Source organism: Diplotaxodon limnothrissa, linkage group LG6 (assembly GCF_057381915.1).
Source record: "Diplotaxodon limnothrissa isolate DT_005_m linkage group LG6, D_limnothrissa_male_GT1.1, whole genome shotgun sequence".
In the NCBI taxonomy this organism is placed as follows: domain Eukaryota; kingdom Metazoa; phylum Chordata; class Actinopteri; order Cichliformes; family Cichlidae; genus Diplotaxodon; species Diplotaxodon limnothrissa.
Window position 1 is genome coordinate 27,693,899 of NC_140601.1, and position 15,044 is coordinate 27,708,942.

Sequence of the window (15,044 nt, forward strand, 5' to 3'; positions counted from 1 at the left end):
GACCTTTAAAGGCAACATTTTGTACCATAAAAGGTGAGAATTAAGTGATACTTGATACTAACAGCAAACAATGTGTGATGCAAAGTATGCTTCAGAGGATAAAAGGATGTTTTTATCAAAATAACCGCTCCAATCTATAAGTGTTGGAACAGTGAGAGCTACCGTTACATGACTGCTTCGTTAAGAAAAAAGTGGTTGTGTAAGTTTACTGCGTCAGACAGACCATAACCCGAGAAAACACCCAAGAATGAAAGACTGTTTTAATATCATCTTCATAACAGCATTAAAATTTATCTTCTCAAAATGACAAACGTGTATTTAATGACTCTGGGCGTCATTACTGTGGGGTTAACAAACGCAGCACAGACCTTAAAACAAAAACGAACACCTGTTGTAAATTACGGCTGCAATCGATAAGAAAAAAACAAGTCTGTGAAAATGAGAATTGTTCTTGTAACATGGCTGGAACCTTTAAAGAGGAACGAGCAGGTTTATTTTGAATGAACCGCAAACAACAGAAACTGCAAAGCTGGGAACGAAAGAAATTCAGCACGGGACCAGTCTTCAATTAGACTGGGAGGAAGAATCACTCAGAAACGTGCTTGTTCGTCAGCTGACAAACCTCCACAAGGTATTTGTTGTCTGAACTCACAGCCTTGTTTTTCTGCTACTTATAAGTGTCCAGTCTGAAGGAGTGCATGTTTGGAAATGAATCTTTCTACACTCTCTCCTTCCAGAAACTTCATGGCTCTCCAGTGGATCTTTCCACAGTTCTCTGGCTGACCGAGGGGTCCGAGTTCCTCGCGGATGTACTGCAGCCACAGATCTTTAGAAAAACGAAACAGGAAACAGTTATGTTTAAAAAAAACAAAAAACCTAAAGGTTCTTAATCTAATTGTATCTATCCATACTTTTACACTACAAGGACAGAAGTATTGAGCCACATCTCTATAGAGCTTATAGCATTACAAGTGTGATACTGTAACATGCCACTCACTGTCTTCCTCCCTGAGCCTGGCTCTGCCAGCGGTTTCTTCCTGTCACAAGGGAGTTTTTCCTCCCCACTGTTGCCAAGTGCTTGCTCAAAGGGGATCATTTGATTGTTGTTGTTTTCTGCATAATACTATTTATTTTTTCCTTTAATATATAGGTCAAACTGAGTGCGTTGAGGTGATTGTTGTTGTGAGTTGGGTCACCAAGTGCAAGGGCACATAATGCACCGAGACCTTCATGCCATGGGTTTCCATGGCTGAGCAGCTCCTGTAGGTGCAATATGGAGGTGGCCCGGTATTTTCCATCTCGTCTAACTTTGTTCTTTAGCGATACAGATTCTCTTGAACGTGTTTTACTCTTGTCCTCTGACTCAGTCTGATCAAATAACTCTAACTGTTGATTAGCTGTTCAGTCCAAACCTGTATTTGATTTGTGCTCACATAACATACAAAGACACATCCTCTCGTTTTGGCGATCTCTTTTTTAATCTCTTCCTCTAATTTGTAAATACTGTTCCTGCTGTTCAACCCCTCTGTTGGAATTGATATTTTTTACATTGTCATTTGTGCTTAGAAATATATAATCATTTGTACGCTGATAAAAATCATATCCTTATTAGGTCTGATAAGATTCTGTGTGCGCGTGTGTACCATGAGTTGAGAGGAAGCAGCCTCGACGTTATCATTTCCATTATAGCTTTAGAAACCAGAATCGTTCTGTTTCTTATAAGTGCGAGACTTCACACCTTTAAATGTTCGTCTGAGACATGACCTGTTGCAAGTTCCTGTTCTTATCATTTAGCGAGACGCTTACTTCTGCCTTTCTGCATACCTCATACACAGTTTAAGTTCATTGAAAGGTCATATGCCTATGTATGGTACAGCTGTAAACACACACACATGCACCTACACACACCCACACACACAGAATATAGACACTGATGTTGTTCAGATATGCCTGCTTAAGAATGTCACATGTATTTGTAATTGCACATTCATGAATGATTGCTTGCTTGCTGACAATAAAAAAAGGGCTGTAGCGAAGGAATCAGTTGAAGTTGGCTAAGGACAGGTGAAGGCCTGGGCTGACTTCCCTCACGGGCCACAAAGACAAAGAGCTCTGTCTTGACTTGTTTTGTCGTGCAGTTATTGTGTGTCTCGTGTTCCAGTGGGGTTTGTGCCTAGATAAACTCAACACCCTCCACCACCCCAGCATCCACCTGGGTCTGTTTGTATTAATGGGGAGCAATGAGCTCACAAACTTTAATATTCGTCTTAAAACTTGAGCTTGCTGGCTGAGCTGAAAGCATAAATAACACCAGCTTTCCGGTTCATTCCAGCTCCTTAACCTGATTTAAATTCACCTTCGTTGGAGGTGCCGAACTCCTGCAGCACCCTCTCATAGTAGTCCCTCAGATAGTTCATCTTTGGATTTTCCTGAAAAAACAACATTGTAATCACATTAATTGTTTTCACTTATCAGCAACATCAAAGGTATCTTTCCAGTGTCAAACTATCAATGAAGTCAGTACAACATAAACATTATAGTTGGTGGCAGGCAGAAGAATGAGGATGTCACTGGGCTTCATATACGTACTTGTTCCTTCTCGATTTGAATCATTCTGGTGAAAAACTCCTTGGACAATGGGCGGTTTTCCTGTAAGCTACATAAGAAAAATGCAATTTAATTAAAAGGTATTAAAGATCCTGAACGTTTATTTTGCACCTGCAGGTCAGTGCTTTGAGACCCGTTAAACTTATATGTTCCTGCTTCATTCATCACCTAAATTAAAAACTACATGAGCAGACAGAGTTATCTGATTTTCACCTTGTAAAGGTCTTCCTCGCCTTCTTGTAGCCTCCAGTGGAGTAGGACCAATCGAGGTAGCACTCTTTCATCTCCATGGCAACAGCCGGGACTGCAGACAGCAGACCTCTCTGGGAACAAGCAAGAGAACAAACTGTCTGCAAGGCATATCCTCATTTCAGAGGCAAAAACACTATTAATCTTGCCTGCTTTAGCTTTTATTGTTTACTCTTTATCTCATCTCTAGCTTACTCAGCCTTTTCTGATCACAGTCTGCCTGCTGTACTTTATATTACAGTGCAGGATCATATTTTATCCTGTCATTAACTTCTTATGTTGCGCATTTCATTTCTAACAATTCAAAACTGTGTTTCCAGCGTAACTCTTATCGATAAAATATCGGTGTAAACAAATCCACAAAAAATGAAGCGGATAAATTGCTCTAAATGCTGCAGGCTATAGCAAGATCACACTGCAGCTGTTCAAACGGCTGGATTCGGGTGCACTACCTTGAGGATGGCTTCTGTCTCCTCGGCACTCTGGCTGGCCTTGCTCCACTCAAACTGCAGCTGCCACAGTGGTAGACTCTCCTGTCAAGACAAGACGCGGTTACATGAATGAGCTTCACCCACCTTAAAAAATGTGAATGTACCTTACGCCTGTTCATTAATAAGCAACCATTAGGCGCACGCATTTTGTTCAGACACAAAACTTTCACGACTTAACACTGATGAATAACAACAACGTAAAACAGTCAATAAAAGAACTTCTGGATTATCGTGAGTTTGTATTAGAGGTGCCTCACTGTTAAAACACTTAAGCAGTGTTGACAGTCCAACCTGGGATATCTGTCATCAGACTGAGTGTTTCTATTAAACACTAATGTCAATTTTAAACTGGCACATCATTGCTAGCTTGTAAGAAACAGCTACCAATTGGGTGGTCAGTTCTGATCTTTTCTAGTACCGTAAGTGGGATTGGTATCATTTAAAGTAAATATAGCAAGTGAGGGACACTATGCATCATCCGGTATGACACTACAGCTGATATTCACATTTGAGAAGCAGCAGGAACCAGAAAGGATTTGGCCTTCTCAGTCTCCAGTGAACGTGTCAGAGCATGCAAAGCTCAGATCAGAATTAGTTACCGGGTTTTGCCATTATATGCAGAGATTTTAAAAATGAATAATCACTCAGGCAGCATCTGTTCTCAGCCAGGAGGGAAGGATCAATATACCTTCTGGAATCGGCATGAGTACAGAATGACAGGATAAAGAACGTGCTTACATTTTCACCATTGATTTATCTGCACTTCTGTGCTTTTCAATGCGGAAACTTAACATTGTTGGATACACAGGCCTCCAACCCTGGAGGTGTGTGCCACTTCTCCATGCTCAAACAGGGTGTTTTGTTCAAAAGAAAAGACTTGCATAATAAGCAGCTGTACTAATCCTCCTTCTCAGGGCCGTGGACTTATGAAACCCCCACCACAACAATAATCAGCTATTCTATTCACTGCTACAAAGGCCCGCGGCTCAGTCGAGGCATGCGTATTCATAGTTGTACAGAACTGTGCAACTATGAGGGAGGTTCAACAGAAAAATTAAGAAGAACGTTCTGACTACTCTGAAATATAGGAGAGATTGTAAGATAAGGTTTAATTCACCACTGACCAGAAGAGTACATAAGAAATTCTAAACGCTAATTTATAAGGTCAAACTGAGCCGAGATGGAAATCGGGCTTCAAATTATTAATGGTCAGACTCAGGCTGCTGCGTGGCCTCCATAAATATTCTCCCTTTTTTTTCCTGTCTGCACTGAACTGATTAACTGATATTAATTTCTATCTGCTCTCTTCTGTAGTTGGCACCTTCTTCTCTGTCCCCTCTTTCCTTGTACCCGTCTGCATGCGTTTCTAATTCTGGACCTGCTGTTCCTGGTCCGTATTTATTGGCCCCATCAACCTGCAAAATGTCTTTTTAATATATACACATGCATGTCTACCGTTTCCCTTTATTCTCTCTGCACTTGACACTTGTGACAGATTCCTGCCCTAAACCATAACAGCCCCCAGCTTCATCACTGGGGTAGCTTTTACCTTTAAAAAAGGTAAATTGATACACAAATATCTGCACGATTAAATTTAGTTTTTCACCTGCCTTCATGTGCGCTCAGGCAGATGAAGACAGTTGAGGAAATTAATATGACTGAACAGAGACTAATTAGGCCAAGGAGATGGCCCACTTATACAGCACTGCTGGTGGCTAGTGTGTGTATGTGTGTGAGTGAATCCATATGTCTCTTTTCTCCAAGGACAACAATTAAAGCGGTGCTGCCACTCAGTGTGCTGAACAGTGTTTATATGATAGTGTAAGATGAGAAAATTACTGAACCCCATTATGTGATTTCAGAAAAGCAAACGTGGCTCTCCCGGTCCAGTGTGTGTGTGTACCTTGGGATTAACGTGTTTGAGAGCGTCCTGGAAACACCGGCCTATGTCTCGGCTCCCTAGCTCCATCAGCGTCTGCAGGCTCAAACTCCACATGGTCACTGATTGGCTGTAGCGCTGCGTGGCTGTCATGGCAACGCTTGCTGCTCCCTCAGCATCTCCCGATGAGAGCAAGATTTGGAGCTGGTCACGTGGACAACATCAGGTTGGTTGATTCATACATCAGTAAAATGCAAGGTATCGTTTCCTTTTTGAATATAACCTGATGTTAAAGGAGTTTTTCGACTATCACCATTTTCAGTTTTTTTAAACAATTTCAGTCCCATTACCAGACAAACTGATAATCCTACACAGGAAACATAGCAATTGATTTAAAAAATACAGGCTTACAACCACCAGGATATCCATAAAGCCACCATGTGCTGGGTCTAAATGTGCACTCTGTTTACTTTGTTATTCATTATTGCTGGACAATGTGTGTTTGTCGCACCACCAAATAAATTAACAAACAAATACAGCTATTAAATAATAGTCACACAAACCCATAAATTACTCAGAGTGCTTGGTATTAGCCTCTAACCACTAGGCCAACAATTACCACATTTTTATTCTAATTGAGATTCTCATCATCATAGAACTGGTTTCATTTGCCTGAACGTCAGTGTGTTAGTAACTTCTGGCTGTCGGCCTCAGTTGTTTCTGCTTTTCCAATAACATGTTGTGTTTTCGGTGCAGTGCAATTACATTTTCATTCCGTGTTACCTCTGCTAGTGTATATCTGAAAGAAGAGACGACTTGCAAGGTTTTAAAGATTTTTGCTGTTCCTGTCAGACTTTGCCTGGCGCTGCTCTTACCCGACCAAAACGAAACGTGGTTTGAGCGAAATGAGAGCCGACAGGTCATCATTCAAATAAAGAGAAGACAGGCTTACGGGTGCCTAAAATTCCATTCACACATTGAAAAGAGGCTTTATCTCACCCAGTTCTTGTAGTAATTCTCCTTCAACAGCGAGCAGTCATGGGCACGCTGCAGCACTCCCAGCAGCCTCTCCTGCCTCTGTGATACAAACACTTGTTTTTACTCCAGAAAACACTGAAGCCATTGACATTTCTCAGCGTACCTGAGGAGGAAATAACTTCAGGCCAAACTTAAGGACTTTTCACTTACTTTTTCTTTCAGCTCTTGGACGTTGGTCTTCCTTTTCATCCTTTCCAACAAGAAAGCCACGTAGCAGGTCCACATTGGCTCTGGGAGGCAAAGCAGCAGTTTCTTATACTAACGGAAGCAGTGAATGAATACATGCAGGAACAAGGATAACATTTCACAACTTTCTGGGCTCCTTCTTGGAGGTTTTGACCAAAATAAAATTCTTCCATTAAAGCTTTTAACCCACTGCCAGCATGTGCAAATTAAATAAAAGAACAAGAAGAGAACAAGAAGAGATCATTCTTGTTTTGGTAATATGGGTGCATTGACACATAAAAAAGCTACACACACGCTCAGCTGCACATTAAAGAAAATACCTAATCAGCCAATCATATGGCAGCAATTCAATGCATGTAGGCACGCAGACATGTTCATGAGGGCCTGCTGAAGTTCAAACTGCACATAAGAATGAGGAAGGTGATTTAAGTGATCTCTAGGATTTACAGAGAAAGGCCAGAAAAAGAGAAAATATCCAGTAAGCGTCACGTCTCTGGGCAAAAATGTCTTTCTGACATCAGAGGAGACTACACCAGACTTCTTTAAGCTGACAGGAAGGCAACAGTAAGTCATTACAGACGTGGGATGCAGAAGAGCATCTCTGATGCACAGATGACACTCCCATCAGCTAAGAACAGGGAGCTGAGGCTACAGTTCACACAGGCTCGCTATAATTGGACAACAGAAGACTGGAAAAATCTTGAGTCACAATTTCTGTTGTGACATTTGGATGGCAGGGTGAGGATTTCACATAAACAACATGAAAGCATGGATCCACAAACACTTATGGCTGCTGGCATAATGGTGTGGGAGATGTTTTCTAGGCACACTTTGGCCCCTTGAATACCAACAGAGCATTGTTTAAATGCCACAGCCCACCCGTATGTATTGTTGCTGACCACCCTTTATGACCACAGTGTATCTATCTTCTGATGGCTGCTTCCAGCAAGACAAGGCACGTGACACAAAGCTTAAATCATCTCAAACTGGTTTCTTGAACATGACGATTGTATTTTATATTTGTATTTTATTGTACAGCACTTTGGTCAGCCTTGGTTGTTTTTAAATGTGCTTTATAAATAAACTTGACGTGACTTGACGAGTTCGCTGTACTCAAACGGCCTCCGCAGTCACCGCAGCTTTGGGATGTGGGGGTGAACACGAGATTAACTTCATGGACGTGCAGCCAACAAATCTGCAGCAGCTGTGTGATGCTATCAAGTCAACATGAACTAAAATCTCAGAAGAAATTTTCCAGCACCTTGTTGAATCGGTGCCATGAAAAATGAAGGAGGTTTGAGCGTAAAAGGGGTAAGATGTCCTAACAAAGTGGCGTCTTTCTCGTACTTCTTAGTTTACCCACCAACTTCATTTGCAGATGAAGATTGTTACAATTAATAATTAATCACCAAAGTCTAAATCATGTCTCAACAATTCATTTTAAAATTGAAATATATATGTTCTCTCTGTGTATCAGGAAGCTCCTACCAGTGTTTAGACTCTTGACGCCCTCCTCATAGACCTGGCAGCAGCGCTCCTCTCTGCGGTTTATATCTGAGGCCCTGCCTTTGGCAGTCTGGAGCTCCTCTCCTGCTCCTGGGGCCTCCAGCTCCCTCTTAGCCATGAAATCCCACGTGGAGCTGTCATCTGTGTAGTTAGTCTGTAAGCTGGAAACAAGAGGTGAGATGAGGTTACTGCTTAAAGGTAACACTATGGAAGTTGAGGAATTCAGAGTTCATGTAAAAGAGAGTTAAATGAAAGCCTTTTGGAAGTAAATTACTCTTGCAGGATGGAGTCCTGGAGGTCTTTGGTGAAGTCAAAAATAGCCGCTATGTTCAGAAGTGAGATGACAAACTCTGCTTCTGTAGGATGAAAAGATGCACAAGTAGAGACACACGCTAGGTTGTTTCCAAAGCCAATGGCTTGTTCTTACTCACCACCATAAATATTTTTAATAGACAGTTGTCACATTTAGCTAAACTAAGGTCCAATTTTCCCCAGGTAGCAGGTCAGACATATAAATTCAATATTATGAGACAAAACCTCCTTCGCCGTAGTGGGAACGCCGTCCCAGAACAGTTTTAAGAATGTGACTGCGCCAGAATACATGAAAGTGATCTGCCAAACAATGATCACATCCCAGAAAGCATTCAAGTTGTGCACTGGTGTGTCTGGACTTTTGTTTCGGAGTTATTATTAAAAATAAAAATCTTACACAGTTTTTCCATGAAAAGTCCTTCCACATATGTAAGTCTGTGATTTCAGCGTTTTTTAACAGGTATCCTGTGCTCAGGGTTGATTTCAATTGCCAATTCTTATCCCCATTTAGTCTTTACATATCCCACTGCTAAAGGAATTCACTTTAATGACAATATAGGTGGTCTTGAACTGAAATAAAAACTAAATAAATAACAGTTTGCAGAAAGAGTTTAAATCTACGGCTCTACAAATTATGTGCATTTTATTTAAACAATAAATGTGTTATTTTTAAAGCCCAGATTTACTAAACAGGCCTAAAGGTCACGCAAGCACAATCCCTATATAGTGTACACAGGTGTGCTTAGTTTTACGGCGATTTATAAAAGCTGAGCTGTTTTCTTAACACACAACACAACTGCACTTTAGCATTAAGAGTTTGTTTTTTAATATTCTCTGTTACACCTGGAATTTTCTAACATCTGGGTCTTGAGGAGCAGTTAAGACCCTATGTGCGTTGGAGGCTACAGGAGAGAGTGCGACAGCATTATGCTGCTCTTAATATTCAAATGTATTTGCAGCATAAACACTTAAGTTATTTTATATTTTCTCATATTTGCACAGGCCTGTGAATAACCATTGACAAGCTTACCTTTGATTTTCCCTGTAGCATCTTTGTATACAACCTCAGCCAGTTTACCACTCAGGATCTCTGGAGAAAATTCATATTCACCCTGGAAGGTGTGAACAGTGAGTTTTAAATACAACGAGCAGCATATGCACGCGCTTACTTCCTACTGTTTTGTGTTTGCTTTGTTTCACGCTCACCAGGTCCATCTGAGCCTGCTCCAGCTGAATCTTCTGCTTCCTCAGTTTCTCACAATGCAGCAGCTCCATACGGAAATACTAACACAGAGTGGTTGGAGGATTTTAGACGAGCATGTTTTAAATGAATAAACTGTTGCTTAAAGTTTTAAGTCTGGGTTACCTTAAATATCAATAATAAAAAGAAGATATTTGGCATCTTTTACCTCCTGGTAGACTTTCTTATCATTTGGGTGGAATCGCAGCGCCCTCAGAAACAGGTGTCTGGCGCTCTCAGAAGAATTTCTATCCTCCAGCTCGCTCTTGGCAGCCATGATCCACAGAGCTAAAGCGGGACGGAAACAGTGTTTATTAACAGCATTCGTCTTGGTCATCTCCAAGATTGCAATCACAGATTTCCTGCCTTGGTTTAATTTATTTTAACGCACATTTCCAGCCACTAAACATCGGCAAATTGCAGTGTGTTTGTAATGCCCCCTTTCTTCTGTACCTGGTTTGTCAGGATGGATGGCAAGCATGGCTGAGAACACCTTGCTGATTTGGCTCTTGGTGGCCTGATGAGTGAAAGGGATCATTATAAGAATGAGAAGACACGGTGTAGAGCAGACTTATCTGACTTGAAGGCAAGTGATGAGATCTTTACATACCCATTTCTTACAGAAAGCAACGTGTGAGAGCCATAGCTGCACATCATCCTGCGGGGGAAAGAAGACGTGTGACTCTTCACTCCTTTCGGCTTTCATTCCTTTTGTAAATTTAAATCCAATGTAAAAATCTACAATTTTAACTTTTTTTTTTTTGCCATGTTTGTTAACAAAAAGCATCATATTACTTTCCAGCAATGGCTCAGTTACACATTAGATAATATCATACAAATTTAGAGGAAAAAATGTCTAAAAATGTTACAAATATTCGATACACATGGCTGAATTTAATAATCTGATGTTATAAATTAATTATTACAACCATACAGAATAATAATTACAGATTACAAATGCTCTATTTACACTACCTTCCACTTATTTGTTGCTCTTTTAAAGATGCTATTTATTCTGTGGATGATGGGGTACTCAATCTCCTCTCGCTTGAACTGGTAGTGTATGTGCTGAAAATGAAAAGGATAGTAGAGTCACTCTCAGGTGTGGTTTCCTGACAAATATAGTTTTTAATCACATGAGCTTAAAATACCAGATTCGGTATGTAGGATACTTACTGCTCTTCTCTTCTTGATCAGCTCTAAAACGTTGATTTCATACTATAAACAAAAGGAGAGTCTCTGAACATGATTCACGATCTTTACTTATTTATTGAAAGAAAGAAACATGATGTATCATCACAGCCCCCTACCTGAATGTATGCAATGAAGTCCTCCTTATTTACGATCAGCCTGTGAAGCTTGTACTCCAGGGCTGTTACCCTCTTGATTATTGATCTAAATGAAAAATAGAACAGAAGAATAATGTTGAATCAGTGAGAAGGACTTGCATAAACACACACGGGAATATTTTCACATGGAAATTTTAATACTGACCAACAGTTTTTTTATTAGGAGAAAAGAAAGCACAAAAGAAGAATGGGACATTTCGAAGTCAATTTTAGGAAATACAGCATAAAATGCATTTTTTGTACACTGAATTTACACTCACGGGCAGTTTTTAGGTGCACCTTGCTAACACTGGACCCCTTTTATCCTCAGAACTGCTTTACGTCTTTGGGGCATAGATTTAACAAGATGCTGGAGACAGTCCTCAGAGATTTTAGCCCGTACTGACATGATAGCATCACATAGTTGCTGCAGTTTGTCAGAGAACATCCATGACCCGTACATTTGGTGACCGTGGAGGCCATTTGAATACAGTAAACTCACTGTCATGTTCAAGAAGCTGGTTTGGAAAGATCTGAACTTTGAGACACAGTATATATTATTCTTCTGGAAGCAGCCAAAACAATGGGTACACTATGGTCCCAAAGGAACGTACATGGTCAGCAGGCTGTAGCATTTAAACGATGCTCAGTTGGGGCTAAAGTGTGCCAAGAAAATGACCCCGTGTGAATTGTAGCTTCAGTTTCACCATTACACCACCGCCATCTTGAAACGTTAATACAGGGCAGGATGGATTAGGGCTTTCATGGTGTTACATCAAACTGGGTCAACAGACCCGCAAACACTTCTTTGAATTTCTAATGTTCAATTATGGCGAGCTTGAGCAGACTGTAGCCTCAGTTTAGTGTTCTTAGCTGACAGTGACACCTGGTGTGGTCTTCTGCTGCTTCGAGATTCAACATATTGTGCGTTCAGAGATGCTCTTCTGCATACCTTGGTTGAAACAACTGGTTATTTGAGCATTTTCACCCAGAGAACTGTCACTCACTCAATAGCTTCTCTTATTCAGAACAATCTCTACAGATAGCTGCATAAGAAAATCAAGGTAAATTACCAGTTTCTGAAATACTTAGACCAGCTACCATGCTACGTCATTTATATCACCTTTGTTCCATATTCAGATGCTCAGTTTGAACTTCAGACCACACAGGAAATCAAATTATAGGACTGATCAACTGAATTTAAAGCAGAGCTTTCCATTAGGTCAGCTTTCTGCTCATTGGCTGCTCATTGCAAACAGGACGATTGAACAGCAGGTGAAAGAGGGTACAGGGCTGGGTATTATTTGCTCTTTCTGACATCATAAAAATCCAACAGTAGAAAAACTGTATTTAAAGCAATCTGGAGCCTAGTTTTACGCTTAAAGAGATTATTTAAACATTAGCCTCATTATTAGTAAAGGGAATAACTCCTAGTAGATAAAAGTTTAACCCCCACAACAGCTGTGGCTCAGGAGGTAGAGCTGGTTGTCCAGCAGTCAGAAGATCCGTGGTTGGAGTCCTGGCTCCTTTAGTCTGCATGTATCCTTGGGCAAGACAGTGTGCCATACATGCATGGCAGAAAAAAAGCACTCAAACAAACATGCGTGATTTTGTGAATGAAAGTTATACTAGAAAGTGCATTGATGCCTAACTAGAGTAGAAAAGTGGTATCAAGGTAGCATATTCTGTGACGCTGGACTTCCTGAGTTAATTTTCTTTCCTTTGCCTGGCTTCAAATCACCCTGGGAGTACTACAGAAGCACAACGCGTAGTCTGCACCAGATCTTTCATTCTCTGTGCCATTCCTGTATCAAACTTCTTGCCCGACTACTACAGCTTCTGTAATAAATACACCCAGTAAAGAAAATAGAGCTGTGTCCAAGAGACTTCTGAAGAAGAGGTCAAGTGTTGGAAAGTGATGACTTGTTGGGGTGTTTAAGACAGAAGGAATTCTCCTGACAAGTGCTGATTTCTATTGTGATGTTACACAAATATGGTGATGTATCGATATTCCTATAATGTATTGATCATCACCAGTTACTTTGAGATTCACAACCCTAACACTGATTTTAATTAAGGATGTAGATGTGCAACTATCTGCAAAAGGGATCTTCAATATTTCCTCCTTAAATCTTCAGGACGATATCTTCCATGTATTTCTGCTAACTATAGATGTCAAAAAGTTAAGTTCAGCTGCCCAGATTAAGCACTTAACTATATTTGCTCTTTATTTTGGGGAATTTTTTTTTTCTCTAAATCATCCAAAATTTAATCAGTAGTAAAAAACGTTTTTTGTTGGGGTTTTTTTTTTTTTGGAGAACAAGAAGATGATCAATAGACTTTCTCAGCTTCATCTCTCGCAGTTTCTCGGCCCTGTAATGTAAATAATTAAATATTTCACAGGTTCGAGGCCCTCTCTGAGAGTGCGTCCGAGAGTACGTGATGGGCTCACCCATCACCTCTTTTGCTATTTTCCTGGAAGACACAGCGTGTAAAGGCTCGGTGCTGCCTTACTTGACTTCTTTCTTGGTGAACAGTCCCACTCTCTCCAGCTGCTCCAGCTCAGGGATTCTGTCCTCGATCCGCTGCTGAACGATCTCCGCCATCTCGTCGAAGCAGCCGTTAAACGCTCGTGTTCAGCTGCTGTTTGGTAAAACTTAATAATGGTATAACAACTGTACACAGAACACCACGAGAGGCCAACTCTATCCCCAATTACACATGTGTGGAAGTTGTGACTAGCGGAGCTTCCGGTTCCGTCTGCAAATAGGTCCGACAGGAAATCTGAGCTGGAGGAAACCTTTGTTAACTCAGAGTTTTAAACTCCCAAACTCCCTGTTTCACAACGTATTAAAGATGAAACGAAAGTTTACCTGTCCTTTTATATTCGAAAACGATTTGGTGTATGTTTTCTCACCTCAGATTAATTTTGATATACACCAGGGGAACATATAGAGTGGGGAAAGCTTTTTTTTCAGAACTTTATTTGAAATTGTAACGTGAACAGTCAGTCATCCCAGCTCAGTTTGTACAGTAAACATACAGGGCAAATAAGAGTAACAATAAGTATTACAATGAAAATAAGAAGGGTAAATAATTAATAAAAGGAAAAAAGAGGGATGTGACAGACTTCATAATAGCTTTGTACTTGAAAATTATATCTGTGACAGCTCATTTGTTGAAAATTTCTGAATGAATTTCAATCAATGATGAACCTCTTTTATTTGAAGTTAATTTAAGAGAGTTTAAGTAATATTCAATTTCAAGTAAAAAACAAATTCAATAATGGGGTTGAGTTTTAAAATTTACATTTATGTATGTGGAATTTCCCTAGTAAGATATAAAGATTGACAATGGTACATAATTTTTTTTCCTTTGGTTTCAAAATAACTGATAATGTCCTTCCCTTCAATTTTGACTTCGTATGTTGTTTTGCACAATATATAATTTTCAAGTTCTCTCCACAATGTAGTACTATATGAACGAGGGGGGAAATGAGCTGGCACAAGCCTCCTCACATTAATTGCATCATAATAATGCAATATATCAAGCTACCCTCCAATATATATATAATAAAATAATCAATAGCTGGACCATTGATGTGTATATATGTACACACATCAATGCATCAGTAATTATGATCCAATGTACATAGTACATTATGTACATAGTATTGCATATAATTCTAAAAACTGCTTACTTTAGGTACTTTAAATATAGTTAAAGAATGCACTATTTACTACTCTACATTACTTGGGTAGGATAATTTATACATTTTACTTAATGAAAAGTCTACATACTTTCTTTTTGTTGCAAAAGGTTTATCCAACAAAAAAATATATATTAAAAATCTTGTGGAGCCCCATTTTATGAAAAGACAGGTGGAAGAGCTGAAGATGTTCAGAATTTCACTGGGAGTGATCAGGATGGACATGATGAGAAATGAATATATTAAAAGAAAAACTCAGGTTAAACTGAATATATATATATATATTTTTAAATACTATCGTCACGTTTAGCGTGGAATAAACGGTAAAACAAAAAAGCATTTTCTAATTACAGTGCAAAAGGGAAAAAAAGCCAACGAGTGAGAGAGAGAGAGTTTTGAGATGCGAGAGATTTATGACGTTTAGCATGGAATTTATAGTTTGTGTGTTATGTTGTATTGTGTAGTTAGTGTCTTGTGTAGTCATTGTTTTGTTTTGTGT

General features: G+C 39.8%; 1 protein-coding gene across 1 annotated transcript; it reads right to left on the reverse strand.

Annotated features, from left to right (window-relative positions):
- Positions 1-393: 393 nt before the first annotated feature.
- On the reverse strand, positions 394-13,551 carry utp6 (UTP6 small subunit processome component). The gene is made up of 19 exons (XM_085356070.1): positions 13,351-13,551; positions 10,819-10,903; positions 10,685-10,726; positions 10,484-10,576; positions 10,119-10,166; positions 9,962-10,025; positions 9,678-9,796; positions 9,475-9,552; positions 9,299-9,380; positions 8,231-8,312; positions 7,939-8,117; positions 6,415-6,494; positions 6,226-6,303; positions 5,251-5,430; positions 3,309-3,389; positions 2,821-2,930; positions 2,590-2,656; positions 2,357-2,429; positions 394-826 (listed from the first exon to the last, which is right to left on the reverse strand). Exons 1-19 carry the CDS (start codon positions 13,440-13,442, stop codon positions 672-674), a joined length of 1,788 nt encoding a protein of 595 aa, XP_085212196.1. The 5' UTR covers positions 13,443-13,551; the 3' UTR covers positions 394-671.
- Between the last annotated feature and the right edge of the window lie 1,493 nt (positions 13,552-15,044).

What these genes read in the sequence shown, in the direction of transcription:
- utp6 (XM_085356070.1), bottom strand. Translation starts at nt 13,442, where the DNA reads ATGGCGGAGATCGTTCAGCAGCGGATCGAGGACAGAATCCCTGAGCTG. An exon ending in ACTTCATTGCATACATTCAG is followed by an intron (nt 10,727 to 10,818) that starts GTAGGGGGCTGT and finishes TTTTGTTTATAG; the next exon opens with TATGAAATCAACGTTTTAGA. An exon ending in GTTCGGCACCTCCAACGAAG is followed by an intron (nt 827 to 2,356) that starts GTGAATTTAAAT and finishes GTTTTTCTAAAG; the next exon opens with ATCTGTGGCTGCAGTACATC.